The following is a 21,005-nucleotide window of genomic DNA, read 5'->3' as shown; positions in this document are numbered from 1 at the left end:
AGGCCGAAAGTAAGATTGGGCCCTGATTGTGCCAAATAACCGACTGGTCTTAGCAGGCTGAAGTGGTGGCCCATTTACAATGCGGATCGTCCACAGGCCGAAATTCAGACGGGTCGTAAATGTGTCGACCTACTATGCGGGCCTTTAACAGGCCAGAAGTTCGGTCGGGCTTGATTAGTGTCATTTTTATATGGGCCGTTAGTAGGCCCGATGTGGCGTTGGGCCACATATGGTCCATGGATTTCGTCCGACGTTAACGGGCCGGAAGTCACAACAGGCTAAAAGTGGCCCAAATCTGTAGTGGGCCTCTAATAGGCTGAATGTCAGACATTGCCGAATATGACTCATATCCTTCACGGTCGTTTATGGGCCGAAAGTTTCAATGGCCTATAAATGGGCCCAAATGAAGCAGGACCTTTAACAGGCCGGAAACACACCGGGCCATAATTCGGCCCAAATTCTTAGCAGACTGTTAACGGGCCAGAAGTGACCATGGGCCGCAATGATGACAAGTTTAGGACGGGCCGTTGACGGGACGATTTAACACTAGTCGTACGGGCCTTAACTAAGAATGTTGGGCCTTTGGCTGGCCCGGCCCAATATGGTCTGCAAAATCTTGTGGGCCTTTAGCTGGGCGGGCCCATTATGGCCCGCTAAATCTTGTGGGCCTTTAGTTCGGCCGGCCCATTTAATCTTTATGGGCCACTTTTGGGCCGGTCCACGTGTCAACGTATAATAGGAGCATCTCGCCCATTGGATGAGTGACACCTATGCCGACGCGGAGCTAACACGTGGTTCCATTAGCCAATGAGAATTTTACACATGGAAATCGCATTGGTCGTTGCTGTTAGCGGGTTATCGGATCCAAAACCGGACCCGATAGCTTAACGGCGTCCCGTTACGATGGATGCCACGTGCCGGTCACCCTTGACGAAAGCACTTCTATGATGCACGATGTATCGTCATGGAAGTGGACACTTCCGTGATGATAATTTTGATAATGTCATGGAACACTTCTACCACATCACAGGTATGACTATCTTGATTCTGTCATAAAATTTTCATGGATGTACATGCATGACAGAAAACATGACCTACTGTGAAAAACACGTATCATCACGGAAGTGTCTTTTTTTGTAGTGTAAGTCCCCCTTTATGAGTAGAGACGAGAACTATAACGCCCAAGATGCGATTCTATCCCAATCACGTGAGGAATTCATGATTGGGGCACAACCGCATTTCGAGCGCATAGCAAGGTGGATGTCATTACAACATATCATGTACTGAATAGATGAGAATACAAGATAAAGGCTTACACTCGCCATAAGGTACAACATGAATACATGAATACATCAATACATAGAAATCACCATACAGAAGAGCAGGATCCGGCTACGAATGAAATCAAACGAAAAAGAAGAACAATATCCATCCTGCTAATCCCAGGCTCCCGACCCGGAACCTATCCCTTGATCGAAGAAGAACAAGAAGAAGAACTTCAAACAAGCAAGCATTCCTCTCTCGTCAAAGCATCGCTTTACCTATACCTACAACTGTTGTTGTTGTAATCTCGGCTCACACTTTACTACAACAATAGTTGCAAGTACAGGTAAAGCTTCGTCCCCGCCTCCCCCCTTCCCCTACCCGCTGTCGTCGGCGAGCTCCCTCGGGCAAAGCCTGGTGGGCACGGCGGCGGCGGGGCCCTTCTTCCTCCTCCACTTGTGGGCGCCGGTGCGGGCGGCTCCTTCGAGTGGCAGCGCTGGACGTTCGCGGGGTCCAGCGGTGCGGCGGTGGTCTCGCAGGGCGGCGGGGTGGCCTGCTGGTGGCGACGCTCCGACGACCTTCGTTACGCGCGCGGCGGGGCGGCTGCGATGCTCCCGTCTAAGGAGGTGGCACGCAGCCGGTTTCTTGCCGGATCCGGCCGGATCTGGCTTTGGGGAGCGGCCGACGGCTCGTGGCTCCAGTGGTGCGTGCCCAGCGGCTCCGGTGCTTGGAGCTCGCCGAGTGACGCGAGTAGGGCAGCGGCCGGGCGTGGCCGTTGCTCCAGCCATGGGCGGCGGCATGGGGAGGTCTCGGTGGCGGCCTACCGGTTTCGTGGTGGCTTCATGATGGCTCGACGGATCTGCCCGCGGCAGCGGCCGGCTTCTCCGGTGTCGGTTCGTCTGCGTTTGGGTTGTCTCGTCCTTCACCCCATCTCCTCGTCTCCCGGGCGCTACTCCCATCAATGGGCTGGTCCTCTCCCAGCTACGGTACACCGCTCGTCTCGCGCCCGGTGCAGCAGGACCGAGCTCGTCTCATGCATGATGCAGCAGGACCGAGCTCGTCTCGCGCACGGTGCAGCAGGACTGACCTCGTCCCCCTCTCGATGATGCAGGACCGAGCTCGTCTCGCGCTCGGGGCAGCAGGACGGGTCGGTGGATGCCAGTTCTGGCCGACCTATTGGGTCTCGATGCTGGGAGTCGCCCAGGGGCGTAAAAGGTGGGACCTTTCTGCTCGTCTCTTTCGTTGGGGTGCGGCGGGTCTCGGGTGAGGTGGTGTCGAGGTCTTGGATGCGAGGCCCTAGTGGTCGTAGCGCGGTGCTCTTGGGCAGAGCCCGTGCCCTGGTGATGCCCGGTCACCATGGCTGTGTGAGCGGCGTGGTTGCCGGGGTGTGGCGTTCGGTGGTGGTGAATGTTGGCCTAGGTGAAAACCTGCTCTATCTTCGGACGGACCGGCGGCGGTGAAGATCGTTCCCTTCTTGAAGGCGTCGTCGCGGCTCTCATTGCCTGTCATGCGGCTCCAGGGGAAACTCTGATTCTTGGATCGGGCGATGGCGATGCTCTGGTGTCGTACCCTTCCTGAAGGTGTTGCCTTGGAGCGCATGGTTCGTCATATGTAGCTTCATCTCTTCAGGGCAGTAGTGCTAGGGGTGGTGTTGCTATGCTCAGCGTCTATGTATCATGTTCTGGGTGTGTGTGTGTTGCGGTGACGTGGCGTGTGTTTGTACTGAGTGCTTGTTGATTGGTGCTTTATATATAAAGCAGGGCGAAAGCCTTTTTCAATAAGAAGTGGTTGACTCATACTTCTCCATTCAAGATGTGGTGTACTAGATAGGATGTGTTAGGTGTGACAATGATTAAAATAGAATGCATACTATGCATCTTCCTGATATATAATCAATCTAAGACGTCATAAATATCTTACCTTTACGAAAGCAAAACTAATGATTGTCCTAATACAGAGGCCGGAGGTCCTCCTCCTTTTCTAGAAAATTATGTCATATTTATGAACGAAAACCAATCATTAACATACATAATTTAATTTACTAGAAATTTTAACTTTATTATTATTTAGAAAAATACATAGAAAAGACGTTCCCGACAAAATAGTTGTTTTAAAGATAGACAAACAGTAGAAGTCTAATTCAAAAAAAATAGAAAAAAACTGGTTAAGATAAAATGAAATTAATATCAACCAAACTTTAAGACCCATTGACGTAACAGTTTGACGTGTATGTGAAGTATAAAAAAAATCGAGTGAATTTACCCTGCTAAATGACATTAAAGCGTATAATACCATTAAATTTTAACGAAATATTGTTTTAATTAGGCTGCAACTGCTATATTTGCATTAATATTCATTCTTTGGGATAGGATTTTCTTTTACTAAGAGTTATGTCATAAAAATAATAGATAATTAATCCAAATGTACTTTAAAATTTATGTAATCTCACTTTATATGCAAAGTTCCAAAAAAATATTATGACAGATGATTAATGGACACCATTTTGCTAGTTTGATTAAAAAAACATGAAAAAGGACAGGCTGCTACACTACAACAAATGAACAAACCACACAGTTCAGTTCAGTCTTTTTACAGCTTACTCCTACCTTGTAAAGAAAAGGTTGTCTTCTTCTTCGCCGCTTCCATCCATCCATCCTCAGGAGTCAGGGGCCTGAGCTAACCTCTTGGAGCTTTTACTCCCCGAGCTGCCCTCCCCCGTTCCAAGAGCAAATCAGACGCCGAGGGGAGCGGCCGCAGAGCGAGTCAACCGGGTGAGCTGCTCCGCGATTCCCCTGAGAGAATATTTTACTACTTGTTGATTTGCTCTGCCCGGCCCGGCTGGGTTGGACCCCCATGTTCATCCTGCATCTACCGAGCGAGGCTCGATTCAAGCAGCATCCGCTGCACGTTTTTGGATCTCGTCGGGCCTTGTTCCGGCGTGGGGACGGAAGCTTGCTCTGGCGGTGCCACAAGAACAATTCTAGCTGAATCTGGAGCTCAGAACGTGTGTATGCAGATATGCATGTGTTGACTTTTTAGGAATTGGGGTTAGCTGCTGCGTGCATTCTAGCCTTCTGATGTTGGGACATCTCCCTGTTTTGTGTCATGAGTCTCCAAATTAACTGTGTTCTGGCAAACTTGTGAGCAGGCATGGCGATGGCGAGCTCGACGAGGAGGCTTGCGTTTGTGCTACTCGTGCTGGCCTTTTCGGCCGCGCTCGCAGAGAGCAGAGATGCATATATGAGGAGCGCAGATCGATATGCCTGCATACTGAGTAAGTTGTGAATTCATTACAAGATTGAATGCTGGTATTGGTTATTCTTGTTTGTTATGCAAGAGTTTCTGTTCATGTCTCAGTGGTATCCATGCTGATAATGCTAGGTAGATCGACCGGGTGCAGCAATTGTGTGCCACCGATCCACTTTTCTGGAAAATAGTTGCTAGAAAACCATCTGAAAGCTGTGATCTTTGCTATAATATATGTACGAAGAACTGCCACTTAATTTTTGACCGAAATACTACTGTCTTTAGATTTGGTTTTGTTCTGATTCCAGAAATAATTCTGCGTCTATTTTTCTGTTTCATCTGAGTTGCACAGACACATAGAAGTATGAATTGTGTTGTTGATGCCTGTGTTGTACAAACTATGAATTGTGTACCCACTGCTTATTAGATATCTTTAGCTAGCAGTAGTCACAATTAGGGCATGTTATTCTGCTTCCTTTCACTGATTCTGAAAGTCTGAATTATCACTTATGGTTTCTCACAAAGAAAACTCAGATCCAAATGTGATAAATTATGTTCACCACATCTTCAGCCAAACACCCCTCTCCTTGCGAAAATTAAAGTCCCACTGTTTTTGAGTGTTCACCTTATGATAAGAACTGCAACTTAATTTTTGACCAGAAGACTGTCTTTTTATTTTTGAGCAGAAGACTGTCCCTAAATAATCCTGCATCTACTTACCAGAAGGCTGTCCATAAATAATCCTGCATCTACTTTTCTGCTTTTTTTTTTGCGGGTGATCTACTTTTCTGCTTTGATCTAAGTAGAAAAGACACATGGTAGTATGAATCACGTTGCTGATGCCTGTATTGTAAGAAACTAAGAATTGCTTTACTTGCTGCCTGTTAGATACATTTAGCTGGAAGTAGTCACAATTAGGGCATGTAAATTCTGCTTCCATTTACTGATTCTGTAAGTCTGAACTCTCACTTATAGCTACTCATAAAGTGATAAAGATAACTGTGATCCTGCTGTGACAAATTATGCTCACCACATCTTCAGCTAAACACCCCTCTCCTTGTAAAAACTCAAGTTCCACAGTGTTGAGTGCTGACCTTATGAGTTGTGCTCAAACTGCTCTGCTGTATCCATTTCAGCCCAGGAAAGCTTCCCTCTTGCAAGCAGAGGGGCAGGATTAACTTCGGCAAACGGAAAGCTGTGTGTACTATGTGAGCAGTACTCAACCGAAGCTCTGGTCTACCTGCGACAAAACGAAACCCAGACCGAGATTCTCAGTGCCCTCCACCACACGTGTGCAAGTCTTGGTCCTCTAAGACAGCAGGTATGGCTAAATGGCAATGCCTGCCATGCATAGCATAATTGTAATCTCACTAAACTGACTGGCTTTCATCTTCTTGCAGTGCATCACGCTGGTTGACTACTACATTCCCGCTTTCTTCTTGGAGGTTTCTGTGGTTAAACCTGAAGAGCTCTGTGAGTCAGCGCACCTCTGCCCAAAGGGGGCGGCGACTCGGTCGTCCACGCGAGGGGAGGCCTGTGGTCTATGCCATCATGTTCTTGTTGAAGTTCTTACCATGCTTAAGGATCCCAACACCAAGGTAACTGCCATCTTCTCGATCGCCGTCATCGATCTTTTGTGCAATGGTTGGCTTCTACTTTGCACATGGCTAATGTGTTTTTGTGGGTGTCGCGGTTTTTTGCAGCTGGAGATAGTCGGGCTTCTTTTCAAAACATGCAGCAAGGCAAAGAACTATGAACCGCAGGTGAGTTAAGTTCAGAAACAGTCGTAGATACCGGAACACAGACGAATCTGCCTGTAATTAAACGATAGCATATCACAGGATCACCTAGTTCTCATGGTCTTTCATACAACAGAAATAACTGAGAAGCGCTGACCTGTTCTAATGCTTCTGAAAGTTAGCATGTGGTCTATATGTATCGGTTTTCGCCCGGTTTTCCTTTAATTAACTGGGCAATTCTCTTCTTCTTAATTAATCGATGAGGCAAATCTTTTGCCTCCGTTTCGAAAAAAAAAAAGTTAGCGGTTCAATACTAGTGCTTTTCTCTAGCATGCCAGTTCCAGTGATATATATACCAGTTCAGGATCATTAGAACTTTAGATGTTGCTAACTATTTCTGTAATTGGCTAACTTTGTGACAACTGAATGTAACACATAAACCTTTTGATGTTTTTGACGCTTTGCAAGTATCTAGTTTCTTGTTAAAAAAAGGCTATCTAGTTTTGTTCTGCTCACGAGTCTGCTTTTGTTTTTATTTCTCAGTGCAAGAGGCTTGTCCTTGACTACATCCCACTGATTCTGGTGAAGACCCAGAACTTCCTTGAGACGACGGATGTCTGCTTTGCGACACATGCCTGTAAAACAGGCATGCAAGCAACCATTCCTCTATCCGCCGCTTTGTGAAGAACAAATGTGTAGGAATCATACGCGGCAAAGAAGCCTGTAAATGTTCTTCCTATGTTTAGCTCAAGCACTACCAAGCTATGAAACTTCGGGTCGTGTGATGCTTTGTCTGTACAATTTGAGCTCTGCCCTCTGAAGTTTATGCAGCAAGCCTGCAGCTGTACTATCATAAATTTGCTCAGCGCACAATCGTCTCAGAGAATTGTGAAAGTTAACATCACATTGTATCTACTGCTATGTATCCAATCATGATGGTATTATTATTCAGTGTTCATATCTTGCTTTGGCATTAGCAAGTGAAGCCATTTTTATGGGGAAGGTAAGCCTGAATTTTGATATGAAAAGATTGATGAGACTGGATTGCTAACATACTTCTTGGTACCAGAAATACACATTTCAATTCACATTAAATTCTCCATAGTTAGAAGTGAACTGAAGAAACTACAAGTGTTAGATTTAGTAGTCATTCAAGGGTAGAATAGCACCAGATGACCTTAATTCTCCGGAGTAACTACGAATGTTAGATTTAGTTGTCCATTCAAAGCCAGACAGAATATAGTTACCAGAGCACATTTCACAAAAACAGAGGCTTAACTTGATAATTGAGTTGTCAAATGACACCCACAGGAAGGATCACAAACAACGGTGCAGATCCAAGTCTTTGATGATTTAGACCCTAGTAGAAGGAAATATACACATCACAGCAGGCCATTACTACAACTAGAGTTTCACACATCCATGTGCTGATGGCACGTCTTCTCATTGCATCCTCTCCTTTCTAAGCCTCTCAAGCTCCTTCACCATCTGCCAGTGCTCCAGGGAAAGGCTCTTCTCACCAAAGCTTGAGGCTGTAATCTGAGCCATTGTCAGCCATCTGCACATCAGCACAAAGAAAGTTAGCCGGATGGAGGTTCATAAACTTCAATGTTATCGCAAACACAACATGTTAGACGCCCAAGATTACCTGCTAAGTTCAGTGCAACCCAAGCTCCTGTCGTTGCGCATGGCGCTGACCATTTCATCTTGGATTGTCTACAGTTAAGATGCAAACATTGAGCAACTCAGTACAGTGTAAACCATGCACGCAAACATCTGAAAGCTCTGAATCTGCTAGATAGTGGAACAAGGGATTGTTGTTACCTGGTAAATCTCAGGTTCAGAAGACTGAGGAAGAGACCTCACTGTGGCCAAGTACCACCTCCAGCTCTCAAGTTCCTCCGAAGTGGCATTCACCGCAGAAACAGTTGATGGACGAAAAGGCACTACCAAGTCTGAAGGCAGAATGTTTGATTTTCCCTCAGAAAGAGTAAGTAGCTGCACATCGGTCGCCATCTCCAGCTTGTAGTACTCAAAATCATACTCAACCTGTAAGTACAACAGACAAAATTAATAAATGAAAATTACCCAGCAATGATAATTTGGAGGTTCATGCTTGAAGTATCATGCCATCACTAATTCACTTTAGATGTGCGCAGTTGGTTACACCTAAGTGCTTGTGAATTTTGATTCAAATTTTCATTTTCATTCACTGTTGGATCTTATATGTATCATGTCTTAAATACAAATTCAGGGACAATTATTACCATCTGTGACTCCATCAAGTTCTTAAGCAGCACCGTATTCTCAACACCTTTAGATGCCAAAGATCCAGATTGCAAGAGAGTTTCATCAAATGTCAAGTGAGAGCCTTGAGGTAGCTGCAGAACTCCTGTAACCAGCCTACACCAAATTTTATGAAGAGCACAGTTTACAGGTTAGCTCCCAATAAAGGCAAGGAGTTACATACTTATGGAATTTGATTGGACAAGCAAAAAGAAACTGAACAGGACATACCTTCCTGACTTGTTATCCTTTCTAGGTTGAAGTGTGGCTGTGTTGAGATACTCAATTGACAGAGGAATAGCTTGTGAATATGGCATTAGTCCCTGGATCAAAGTATTTAGCTGTTTTCCAAAAATGGAAACACTTTCTCTGTTAAATCCAGTGAAATTCAAGGAGAGCCTGCCAACAGTGACCACATCCACCCTAGTTCGTAGCTGTAGAGATATTGAAAAGGCAATGAAATCAGTAAACCAACATACAAAATGTCTAGCAAAAAGCACGAAAAGAAAGCAATGCGAAGTGATAAGACATACTCTGGATAGAAGATGCAGCAGTAAACAGTTAGCAGCCAGGTCATCTTTCCCTAATACCAGAGTGAGATGTGAGAGCAAAGATTGCCGGATGCCTTTTAGTAGACTTGGCGAAGGCTGCATGATAAAAAAAACAGTGGTTAAGAGTTCTGTATGTTACTAGGAGGAAATGAATACATTGGTTAAACCAACAGGCCGTTTTTCCAGTTCAAGGTCATAAATTCACCTCAACAGCAGGATGCTTTGCTAGAAAATCAACAGATGATAATTTTCGCCACACCAAACAGTGAAGACGGGGCACCTATACAAACAGTTTCAAGGCTAGAGGTTAGGGCAAATATTAATATATGCATAGAAATTCAAGTTCCTGTGTCACGCATGAAATCAAGCACTATGCACCCTATAATAGGCATACCTTGCTGGGAGGCAACTGAGCTGTTACATCTTCAATGAGATCAAACATTATATCATCCGAATTATCATTGGGAGCAGCAAGTTCTGGGTCGAATGTATATACCCCTATGAACTCAGCAACATCATTTAGTTTCACTTGACTTTCAGGCATATCATAGATCTGCAGTGCATGAAAGTCTGTAAGCAATAGGACTTGCAAGAACAGGAAGCACAGCAAATAAATTAGCTAATGTACATTTCATACAAAAAAGTTCAGGCGCCCCACCTTCACTAGACATGAAAAGGAGCTTCCAGGAATATGATGATCATTCCCATTCATCTGTGGCAGGTTTTCACTTGCTGGCATTTCTGCTGAACTAGATGGGATCTGGACGTCATCTTCCTTCTGAGAAAAAGCAAATGCACGTTATGTCAGATAACCAAACCATTCATTCTATATGACTTCGGATTAGCATGAAATGGGGCATTTTAATTAACTAAAACATGTTACTAATCAATTGATATGCTTACTCATTCTATTCTATGATTATGCTAATCTATATCCAGACAAGTAACTTAGGCTATCAAATGCTAGATGAACTTAAAACCAGAAACAGATACACACTAGATTATGGGAAACTAAGTTTGGTTCTTACTGGTTTCTTGCTGCATGAAGAACTCTCGCCATTTCCATTTTCTGAGACCTGTAGCAAGCAATGCATCAGATGCCAATGCTGGTTACTGGACACTGAAATTGTCAAGAGAGTGCATTATTGTAACAAACATGACAAGAGCTTACATCCATGGCATCATCATCTCCATCCCTCTTCCTTTTCTCCCTTTGTTCAGGTGACAAGCAGCTTGCCATTTGGCGCAGGTCAGGCCCAGGGGAAGACTCCAGTGTCCACGAATTCTGTCCAGGCACCTGAAAGAAGCCAATCAAACTATTCAGGTGAATCCCACTAACCAACCCTTTGTACAAATAATTTCTAGAACTGATCAGAAAATGGGAAACAAATGCTCTGAGATTCAGTAACATACCGGCACGCAATGGAAGAGATGGCGCTCCCAGAGGTGCGAGTCACACGGGTGCGGCATCGCAAATGGCGAGAAATCTGTGAACTTGTTCGTCCTCCAGGTAGACCCATCCTTCACAAACAGTGTTCATACAGGTAAGCATAAGAAGGCACTAGCCGAAGCTTGACGGCGGCATATCAGCAGAGTCATGTCAGTAGTACCTTGAAAGCCCCGGCATAGAACTCGTTCCCGAGCATGTCCTGAACCATCCCCCGGAACCGGACGAGGGTGTTGGGTTTGATCAATCCGAGATTTGATGCATCCAACAATGGAACCTGGAAAGGACAAACACAGTGTAAGAAATCTCGTTTCATCTGGTGAAAGACAATTTGAAATCTCCTAACAGTGCAGTAGAATCTACTCCTAATACATACAAAAATAAATCCCTACTCCCCGCCATAAATCCGTAAACGCATTTGCTCTCAAGTCTCAAGCATTCTTCTACATTCTATTCATTTTATTGCTAATCACTTTTCCCCTTTTACAGTGCAGAGTGCGGACTGCGTACATAAGATTATCAAAATTTGATGATTTATCTATCTATGATGAGGCCGATTAATCTATAACATGATAGACTGACGCAAAGGAAACCGGCAGACGCCAAACCGGACCGCGAGTGGATAATCTAATCACGTGCGGCGTACTGGCATGCGAGAGGGAAATAAAGGCAAGAACAGAGACAGCGAGGGGTCGATACCTTGTCGAGGCCGCCCTGCTCGAAGAGGAAGGAGCGGAAGACCTCGCTGGCGCCCCAGTCCTTGGACCGGAACGCCGCCACCGGGTCGCGGCCCCCGGACTCCGCCGCCGCCGCCCTCTCGAAGGTGGCGCGCACCGCGCCCAGGGGGTTGCCGACGAGGTCGTACTGCGGGCCCACCATCCTCTCTGCCTTTCTCCGGCAGTGGATCTCGCTCTCTCTTCTTGGGGAGTTGGGAGACCAGGAGGCAGGAGCAATGGCGGGGAGGTTGTGCGGCGGGGAGGGAGGCGGGAGGGGTTATAAGTGGTTAGGGGTTTCCCGCCACTGGCGGCGGCGCTTCCCGCCGTTTCTCCCTCCAGTTCCCGCCAATTTTTGTGGGCTGGGTGCGTGTACTGGGCCGACCCAGGCCCAATTTTGCCATTGATGGGACCCGAGGCCCATTTTGTTAATGTACCAAGTTTTTTACGACTAACATTTCGGTTACCCCTCCAGAAAAAAAAAACTAACATTTCGGTTTTGTGAGACAAGAAACAATAAACAGTTGTCTTAGATTCTCTTGAAAAGAACATATATTTGTTTGTTTTAGATTCTCTCGAGCATCGCTCCCTTCATGAAGGCGTTGTTGTTGAAGAACCCCGTTGTCCTTATGGTGTCATGAGATGGTTGGTGTGGATATAGCCATTGTTGTAGTTTGTCGATCGCGGATTTGTTCGCTTCGGATTTTTCTCTCGCTTAGGCATAGATTTGGTCTTATATGACTTTGCTATTTGCCAGCGGGTTATTGTGTGTGTTGGTGCTGCCTATGTGCATCTTAGTTATGCAGAGGCCGGGTGTGTTCTCATCGTGTTTGTATCAACTTGATGCTTCATTTTGAGTCAATAAAATCCACTCTTTGTCAAAAAAAAATTGTTTGTTTTAGATAATGAAAAAGAAAGCTTCCCACCATCCATTATCGTAGGATAAGAAGCATAATCATATTTATTATTTTATGTCAGGCATCATGATCGAACAAAATTGGCTCGCAAAGTTTGTGCGTATCATTTTGATACAAAAACTGGCATGCATTTCTTCAACAATGATTAGCCTAAACAAGTCTTGTCTTTAGCAACTGGCATATGGGACCCAAGAGAGAGAAAAATGCATCTTATACCACAAACTGAAAGGTAAAAAGATCACCACAGATCATGCAGTGGACACTTGTACAAAAAAAGAATGTAAACTACGTGTTGATATTTATGTCTTGCGACCAAAGTTACAACCGCGGATCGGGAGCTGAACATGCGAAAAATAATACAAGAGATCCCCTGCCCAGAATTTGCAATTTTGTATCTTAGCTTCAACAAAAAGGCCCAAAAATGGAACAAGGAACGTTCATTACACTCACGGCTGGCTTGGCTTCCTTCCAGCCCCACTATCTGCCTACTAAACTGAATAATTATGTATATAATACCATGAACCAAGGTCCGAAGCGGCGTTCATGCCCGCGAGCGCTTGGAGCTCCACGTGGGCACCTTCAGAGGTCGGAGGAGCAGCGTTCATGCCCGCGCGTACTTGGAGCTCCACATGGGGACCTTCAGAGGCTCGTCGGTGGCTGCAGCGGCCCCGTTCTCGGCGGCGTTCAAGGAGTCTGCGATCAAAGGGTCTGATTCGCCTTCTTTCACCTGCCATGCAGATGACATGCAAGGTAAATAACAAGAAAATTGTAGCAGTAACCCAGGTAAGCGGGGCGGAGAACCACCATCCAGCTATATATGAAGCACATCAAAATTAATTGATAGGGCTTATAAAGTGGACTACCCAGTGAAACTCATGCTAGGTGGCTTATGCTTACTCCTTAATCACGTCGCTCAGCAGATCAGGATTCCAAAATACAGAAAATATAAAGAGCTCAAAGCACAATGATAATACCCAGGGAATGTACCTGAGTGACTTGTGGAGAGGCTTCAGTGGGCTTTGGAGCTTCACGGGTGCAGAAGTATGAATATAATCCCATCCCAACCACTGCAATCAGGATTCCAAGTATATTTCTCCAGCTAAACGGATCGTGCAGCAAGACATAGCCGAAGGCAAGAACCAAGCACGTCTTTAGATGGCCAAGGACTTGGTAAGTTACAGGAGATGTCTTCCCAATCACAAGGAAAGTGCTGAAGTTCACCGAGACTGATATCAGACACGACAGCACGATGAAGAACTGCAGAAATGATAAGAACAAACTATGAATCACATGAAGCTGTGTCAAAAATCAAGGTAAGTTTTCACAACCTAGTTCAATACTTACCAGAACTTGAGGTGTGTATGCAAAAGCAAAGACATTTTTGTTAGTCAGAAATCCATCCAGGAATGGACCAACAATGAACAGGGTCAATGCTTGGTATGGGCATGATTGGTACAGCAGCTGAGTTGATGATACTTTGAACTTCTTTTGAATTGTATTGGTCATCTGATGGCTGGTTAAGGACTCAAATCGCACACCATAAAGCAAATATAATACTCAATCATGAAGTTGTTTGAGAACCAAGAGGTATATGTTCAACAGGAAAGTAGAAATAAAGTGTCTGTTAAGATAACACAGTAGCTGTAGGGAGTCCCTTCTAATCATTATTTCTTTAGCTAATGCTGACAAACTACATGATGTGTAGCTAGTTACATGCAACATTTATTACATGCAGATGATTTGGCAAGCACAGAAAGTTTTACGGTAGAAGAAAACAAAAACTTATTGTCAAAAGGATACAATTTGAGCAATGCAGGTTGTGACGATTGCCAGTAAAGACAGCACAGATCCCATAGCATTGAGCTGCAGATCAGTCACAGTTGCAACTCCAACACCAAAAAGGAGCACACTAAGGGAGAGCTGGATGTAGCGACTGCACAGTAAAGATAGAAAATCAGTCAGATGATAAATTATTACACAGCATAGTGGACATGGTGTATCAAAATACCAACCTGAACTTCTTCCTGAAGAAAAGAGTCTCCAATATAACAGTGCAGGGAATAATGGCCAGCTTTGTCATCTGGACATAAAGAGCATTTTTAGCATGAGCTTGTTGCAGTGTAAGGTCGGACAACGCACTCATGCGACATGTAATAACTTAACTGAAACCCTTCTCCTAAGATGTCGTTTGCCATGAGAATATAGTAGGGACACTACTGCATGCGTCAAAGTCACACTAATTTTATGCACACTCAACGTCCCATCCAAAGCAACTATAGCCATTCTAGATAAGGAACTGAATTGACTATGAAATCTTGAAAAGTTCTAACACAGTGGAAGCAAGGAACAAACGCTTAAGTCGCTTACCTGATAGAAACCAACAGAATTGAAACCCAGACTCAGATTGAGAAGCCCAATTGAGATGCCATTGAGCACTCCGAACCCCATGACGGTCCTTGCGTCGAAAGGTTTGTGCTCAAAGAGCTTCATGCATAATGCCACATGAAGCGAACAGAATGTAACCAGGAGATGCCAGCTTGTCAACGTGGTGGCTGCACAATAAAGAACAAGGTTGAGTAAAACTTCGGGGCAATCTACCTGCTTTTGTTTTACTACAAATATGTTTAGATGAACCACTACTCTTTTCTTCTCAGCATATCGTTTGGCACTATGTAGGCTCAGTCTAGCTCCCTTCTCCTCGGCATATTCATTCCAGTAAGTCACCCTAAGCATTAATAGCTGTAATTCATTCAAGTTGAGCACAGGACAAATTTATTTTGTTTTAGTCATGATGTGCCAACCCACGGCACACGATGCTCGAGGAACTCCACCGACGGCGATTCCCCTCATCGAGACAAAAAAAGGTAACTGATTTTGCAGTTCACAGTAAACAAAATTCCCACGAGCCCAAGATTTCCACTAGCGACTGCCCACGACCTTAACCGAATCTCGACCTCGCACGTCTACGAGCGCTACGCGGGCGAAGCATGGAGCGCAAGCATCCAGGGAGGCGAAGCGCCAGCAAGGACAAGGAGCGGAGCACATCTGGAGAGCGAGAGGCGAGATTGGATCTCATACCGAAGATGAAGCCAAGGGCGCTCATGAGCGCCTTGTTGCAGATGACAATGGAGACCGAGGAGACCACGGAGAGGCTGAGCGCCCCCACCGTCCCCAGCTGGAACTTCTCCCCCGCCAGCCCCATCTCCGCCGGCCGCCTTCGCTACAGAGCACGGGAAGCAAGAAGCGGCAGCAGCAGCAGCCGACGAGCTTCCAGACGCGGACCGCCGCCGGCAGGACCTGAGCAACACGAAGAAGATCACATTCCGATCGAGCAGCCGCGGCAAGAGACGGGCTTCCCGCCGGTCAAAGCAACCGGGCAGCAGCACCACCAACCTCTTGGAAAATCCAGGTGCTCGGAGCTGGATCTGGGAGGGGCGCGCGCGGGGAGATCTGAGAGGGCGAGCGGCGAGGGATCTGATCGGGTCGGGGGGTCAGCTCCGCCCGCGGTCGGTCGGCAGCTGGTGCTGTGCAGTCGTGCTGCGTTCTTGGCCTCCACCCGTCCTCTCTCTCCTGCTAACCGGAGACGGAGACAGGGGCTTTTATATAAAAACGAGACATTTCCGCCCGGTGGTTCCGGGTTTGGTGGTGGGCGCTCGCCAGGGACCTAACCGTGATTATTAATCATAGCAAAGGGTGCTTGGCGATTTGCTCCGGGGACATGTTTGATTAGAAGTAGTAGTACGCAGTAGGTGCTGGTGGCCACGTGTGTGAATGAGAGGGATTTTGTGATCGTTGGCGTTTGGTCGATCATCATTTGCCCCTTGCTGGACTCAACTCATTGAAATTGCTTTGGTCATTAGTTTATATTTATATATTCTCTTTAAGTATTAGGTAGTGCAAAAGTGAGCTTTTTTCCAATTCATTCAACTTTGAGCATTCATGGTGTTTATAAATGTTTATGTATGTTTTGCTAAATGAATAGACTAACGCGTGAATGTGTAAATGACGGGCTTAGGGTGCGACATAAGCACGGGTGAAGGAGATGAGGGGAAGGTGGTCGGATTGGTGGGGTTGGATGACGATGACTGGGGTTAGCAACAATAAGAGGAGGCGAAGGCGATGAGGTTGCGACACAGCAGCAACGACGACATTTACAACGGTGGGTAATGGTTTTTTTGGGACTTGGAGATAGGTTGGTCGAGATGTGGGCGGTGCTCACGCCGCTCATGGCATCGATCAAAGTAGGGGTGGGACAACAAAGAGAGAGAGAGAGAGGCGAGACACAAAAAAGGGAGAAGGCCAAAATTGTGGAGGTGGGTGTTGGCGTGGTGGGGGAGGCACGAAGCGGCGCGCGGTTGGAGACGGTACCAACGGAGAAAGAATTTATTATAATGTTGGTGTCCTTTTTGCAAAGTTACATGATCTTATTTGCCGAGGGAATACAGAAGCAATATATCGCGTAACGCAAACAAAAATAGAAGCAAATGACGCTTTTCAACGGAGCAACCACGGAAACGACAATTCTGCTTCGTTAATACGAAGCTTTCGGTGTTTATCATTGTTGTTGCGTGGCATAGTCTAGCATGCAATGCAGCCCATGGTGTGGCCCAACAACCAGAATGATAATACTTATCTGATCCCCTTTTATGTGTCACCGTTCCTAATCGAACAGCCAGGCACACGAGCACGTCATCGTTGCTACAACATTACATGCCATACACAACCGCCCAGTCCACACGCCACCGCCCACCCCATCCTCTTTGTAGTGCCCAAACGTCCACACGTCGGTGTGGCCCAGGCCACGGGTTTATGGGATCGTCGAAAAACGTTGTAGTCATATCAATTGAGCAAGTTTGTTGGTTTATTTGTATTTTTCTCCATGGGTTTATGCGGTCTTTTAGTTCCGATGAACGCACCGCTTATGTATCCGCATTATATTCACACCGTGTTTGTTTTTTGTAGTACTATTTGTTTACTGAGTTCTTTTATGTGCTCATGTCCATGAAAATGATATATTATGAAAACAAATTTAGTAGCAAGCAGTTCCTTCTATTTCCGTCCCATTTCAAACATAAATAATACTCCCGTCATTCCAAAACATAGTGCATGTTTTTTTTCAAAAGACAAACATGCATTATTAGGGAAAACCCTAGTAGTAGCGCGGGGTAATGGCCTAGCGCGCTACACTAATTGTTAGTAGTAGTGCGGGTCTGACCCCGCGCTACTACTACTTGTGTTAGCAGTAGCGTGTGATAGGACCCGCGCTACTGCTAAATAGCAGCAACACCGGGTGTTGCCCCGCGCCACTACTATTCCTACGTATTTCATTTATTTATATTTATACTTTATTTATACACTGTCATACAATTTTTTATACAATATCAATGAGGAGCTTGTGGAAGAAACATGAATTAGATTAAAGTTGCTGGATCAAAGTGACCAAGTTGAATTGGTAGGAAAATATGATGTTGAGACGGCACACAAGTGTCGAATGAAGGCAATGCCTATCAATTTCAATTTGCATTGGGGTGCATATAAGGAGGTTGTTGCATCCTCGAAAGTCAAATCACTTGAAGTGTCCAACCAAGGTATATCACAAGAAGAAGAGGGAAACGACCCTCGCGGCAACAGTCGGAGTCATTCCTTCAAGAACAAACTGAAAGTCACACAAGGATCCCGCCAGACTGAAAACCAACCTAAGCATCGATCAATTAACATTACATATATTGAGTAACGACATAAAAAATGGCCTATATTTTGCCAGAATATCGTTTAATTCCCGCTCTGGCAAATCCCGGGAACTCAATATGTCCTACTTTCTAACACAAATCATGCCGAAATTCATAGAAAATTTCGGCATGACCTTTGCTAAAAATAGGACATATCGAACGCCTGAAATTTGCCGGAACGAAAATGAATCAACATTTTGGTAAAACATAGGCCACACAAATTTGTTCCCCGGAAAATGCATCCGTGCATCCATTTTTTTGGCTTTCCTCAAAATGAAATAAAAGTGCATCAAACAATAATGCATCCATCCATGTAACAAACATACATCCATCTACATATATATTAAAAAAACTAAACCTAAAACTAAATAGAGAGGAGAGGGAGGTGCTCATGGTGGGCGGGGTGGGGCCGAGCGGGAGAGGGAGACGCGACATGAGAAAGCCTGCATATTCCATTGAGTGAAAAAAAATTAGATAATCAAATATCTTATAACAACACTAAACAAATCAAATCTCTTATAACATTTTTTGATGACAAAGTAATAATGACATAACAATAATTCACAATATAATTGGCAACAACATATTTATAGTTTATTTGATACCTAAAATATTTAAAGGTATTTGGTTAATGTAAATACCTAAAAAAATTATATTTTACTCGATACCTACAACATTTCTATATTCAAAAAATCTACTCCCTCCGTTCCTAAATATAAGTCTTTGTAGAGATTTCACTATGGACCACATGCGGATGTATTTAGATGCATTTTAGAGTATAGATTCACTCATTTTGCTTGGTCCATAGTGAAATCTCTCCAAAGACTTATATTTAGGAACGGAGGGAGTATTCGACACCTAAAATTTTCTATTCTATTATTATTTATTTTACTAAAAAATTCTATTCTATTACTATTTTTACTGAAAAATTTCTATTCTATTATTTGTTTTTATATTCTTTTCTATCACTAGTTTTTATATTTTATATTATATTCTATTACTAATTTTTATATTTTCTATTCTATTACTAAAATTTCCTTGCTGAAAATTTCTATACCTAAAACATTACTAAATTAGGTAGGGTAGAGGAGGAGAGAGGAGAGGAGAGAGGAGAGGAGGGAGGAGAGAGGAGGATGGAGAAGGGCGCCGAGAGGAGGGAGGAGGGCAACGGGAGGAGGAGGGAGGGCAACGACTTACTGAGGAAGGATGAGGGAGGAGGACGGCGGCAATGCGGCGACGACAGGATGAGGAAGAGGCAGTGAGTAGAGGAAGTGAGAGGGTCGACAGACGGGAGAGGGATAAGGATGTTGGAAATATGCCCTAGAGTCAATAATAAATAGATTATTATTATATTTCCTTGTTCATGATAATTGTCTTTTATTCATGCTATAATTGTATTATCCGGAAATCATAATACACGTGTGAATACATAGACCACAATACGTCCCTAGTAAGCCTCTAGTTAACTAGCTCGTTGGTCAACAGATAGTCATGGTTTCCTGATTATGGACATTAGATGTCGTTGACAACGGGATCACATCATTAGGAGAATGATGTGATGGACAAGACCCATTCCTAAGCATAGCACAAGATCGTGTAGTTCGTTTTGCTAGAGCTTTTCCAATGTCAAGTATCTCTTCCTTAGACCATGAGATCGTGTAACTCCCGGATACCGTAGGAGTGCTTTGGGTATACCAAACGTCACAACGTAATTGGGTGACTATAAATGTGCACTACAGGTATCTCCGAAAGTGTCTGCTGGGTTGACACGGATCGAGACTGGGATTTGTCACTCCGTGTTACGGAGAGGTATCACTGGGCCCACTCGGTAGTGCATCGTCATAATGAGCTCAAAGTGACCAAGTGTCTGGTCACGAGATCATGCATTACGGTACGAGTAAAGTGACTTGCCGGTAACGAGACTGAACGAGGTATTGGGATACCGACGATCGAGTCTCGGGCAAGTAACATACCGTCTGACAAAGGTAATAGCATACGGGGTTGTTTGAACCCTCGACATCGTGGTTCATCCGATGAGATCATCGAGGAGTATGTGGGAGCCAACATGGGTATCCAGATCCCGCTGTTGGTTATTGACCGGATAGCCGTCTCGGTCATGTCTACATGTCTCCCGAACCCGTAGGGTCTACACACTTAAGGTTCGGTGACGCTAGGGTTGTATGAATATGAGTATGCAGCAAACCGAATGTTGTTCGGAGTCCCGAATGAGATCCCGGACATCACGAGGAGTTCCGGAATGGTCCGGAGGTAAAGAAAACTATATAGGAAGTGCTGTTTCGGCCATTGGGAAAGTTTCGGGGTCACCCGGTATTGTACCGGGACCACCGGAAGGGTCCCGGGGGTCCACCGGGTGGGGCCACCTATCCCGGAGGGCCCCGTGGGCTGAAGTGGGAGGGGAACCAACCCCTAGTGGGCTGGTGCGCCCCCCTTGGCCCCCCCTGCGCCTAGGGTTGGAAACCCTAGGTGGGGGGGGGGGCGAACCACTTGCCTTGGGGGGCACTCCACCCCCCTTGGCCGCCGCCCCCCCCTGGGGGCCTATATAAAGAGGGGCAGGGGGGAGGGCAGCCGCACCCTTGTGTCTTGGTGCCTCCCTCCCCTGCTACACCTCGTCCTCCTCCCGCAGCAGCTTGGCGAAGCCCTGCCGGAGTTCTGCTGCATCCACCACCACGCCGTCGTGCTGCTGGATCGTCATCAACCTCTCCTTCCCCCTTGCTGGATCAAGACGGAGGAGACGTCACGCTGACCGTACGTGTGTTGAACGCGGAGGTGTCGTCCGTTCGGCGCTAGGATCTCCAGTGATAGGATCACCACGAGAACGACTACTTCAACCCCGTTCTTTTGAACGCTTCCGCTCGCGATCTACAAAGTGGTATGTAGATGCATCTCCCCTTTCACTCGTTGCTTAGATGAACTCATAGATGGATCTTGGTGAAACCATAGGAAACTTTTTATTTTCTGTAACGTTCCCCAACAAAGGGTGCCTTAGCAGTAGCGTGAGGCACGGGCCCACGCTACTGCTAAGCCCATTAGTTGTAGCACGGGCCACATACCCCCACGCTGCTACTAAGCGGGGCGTGGGGGTATGTGGCCCGT

General features: G+C 45.6%; 3 protein-coding genes across 3 annotated transcripts; 1 reads left to right on the top strand and 2 right to left on the bottom strand.

The window, feature by feature from the left end:
• The first annotated feature begins 3,870 nt into the window (after window positions 1-3,870).
• On the top strand, window positions 3,871-7,212 carry LOC119274962 (proactivator polypeptide-like 1). The gene is made up of 6 exons (XM_037555728.1): window positions 3,871-4,034; window positions 4,412-4,537; window positions 5,646-5,830; window positions 5,910-6,107; window positions 6,213-6,272; window positions 6,792-7,212. Exons 2-6 carry the CDS (start codon window positions 4,414-4,416, stop codon window positions 6,930-6,932), a joined length of 708 nt encoding a protein of 235 aa, XP_037411625.1. The 5' UTR covers window positions 3,871-4,034; window positions 4,412-4,413; the 3' UTR covers window positions 6,933-7,212.
• A 292-nt stretch (window positions 7,213-7,504) lies between these two features.
• On the bottom strand, window positions 7,505-11,489 carry LOC119274960 (mini-chromosome maintenance complex-binding protein-like). The gene is made up of 14 exons (XM_037555726.1): window positions 11,232-11,489; window positions 10,696-10,809; window positions 10,499-10,606; window positions 10,257-10,382; window positions 10,114-10,161; window positions 9,744-9,863; window positions 9,480-9,638; window positions 9,291-9,365; window positions 9,068-9,181; window positions 8,766-8,968; window positions 8,516-8,651; window positions 8,073-8,297; window positions 7,897-7,964; window positions 7,505-7,806 (listed from the first exon to the last, which is right to left on the bottom strand). The coding sequence occupies exons 1-14, from the start codon at window positions 11,409-11,411 to the stop codon at window positions 7,692-7,694; spliced, it is 1,791 nt and encodes a 596-aa protein (XP_037411623.1). The 5' UTR covers window positions 11,412-11,489; the 3' UTR covers window positions 7,505-7,691.
• Window positions 11,490-12,428: 939 nt separating this feature from the next.
• On the bottom strand, window positions 12,429-15,742 carry LOC119274961 (UDP-xylose transporter 3-like). The gene is made up of 8 exons (XM_037555727.1): window positions 15,556-15,742; window positions 15,241-15,459; window positions 14,530-14,714; window positions 14,175-14,242; window positions 13,963-14,095; window positions 13,507-13,668; window positions 13,150-13,419; window positions 12,429-12,889 (listed from the first exon to the last, which is right to left on the bottom strand). The coding sequence occupies exons 2-8, from the start codon at window positions 15,362-15,364 to the stop codon at window positions 12,764-12,766; spliced, it is 1,068 nt and encodes a 355-aa protein (XP_037411624.1). The 5' UTR covers window positions 15,365-15,459; window positions 15,556-15,742; the 3' UTR covers window positions 12,429-12,763.
• Window positions 15,743-21,005: the final 5,263 nt, after the last annotated feature.

The sequence above is a fragment of the Triticum dicoccoides genome, chromosome 3B (genome assembly GCF_002162155.2).
Source record: "Triticum dicoccoides isolate Atlit2015 ecotype Zavitan chromosome 3B, WEW_v2.0, whole genome shotgun sequence".
NCBI classification, from domain to species: Eukaryota; Viridiplantae; Streptophyta; class Magnoliopsida; order Poales; family Poaceae; genus Triticum; species Triticum dicoccoides.
The sequence above is the reverse complement of the archived record's forward strand: the minus strand, read 5'-3'. Positions and strand labels throughout refer to the sequence as shown.

Coding starts and splice junctions, on each gene's coding strand:
- LOC119274961 (XM_037555727.1), bottom strand. CDS start 15,364: ATGGGGCTGGCGGGGGAGAAGTTCCAGCTGGGGACGGTGGGGGCGCTC. Junction 14,096..14,174: donor TTCTTCAGGAAGAAGTTCAG/GTTGGTATTTTG, acceptor TTTACTGTGCAG/TCGCTACATCCAGCTCTCCC. Junction 13,420..13,506: donor CATACACACCTCAAGTTCTG/GTAAGTATTGAA, acceptor TCATTTCTGCAG/TTCTTCATCGTGCTGTCGTG.
- LOC119274962 (XM_037555728.1), top strand. CDS start 4,414: ATGGCGATGGCGAGCTCGACGAGGAGGCTTGCGTTTGTGCTACTCGTG. Junction 4,538..5,645: donor TCGATATGCCTGCATACTGA/GTAAGTTGTGAA, acceptor TATCCATTTCAG/CCCAGGAAAGCTTCCCTCTT. Junction 5,831..5,909: donor TTGGTCCTCTAAGACAGCAG/GTATGGCTAAAT, acceptor ATCTTCTTGCAG/TGCATCACGCTGGTTGACTA.
- LOC119274960 (XM_037555726.1), bottom strand. CDS start 11,411: ATGGTGGGCCCGCAGTACGACCTCGTCGGCAACCCCCTGGGCGCGGTG. Junction 10,162..10,256: donor GAGATGATGATGCCATGGAT/GTAAGCTCTTGT, acceptor TGCTTGCTACAG/GTCTCAGAAAATGGAAATGG. Junction 8,969..9,067: donor TGCTGCATCTTCTATCCAGA/GTATGTCTTATC, acceptor ATATCTCTACAG/CTACGAACTAGGGTGGATGT.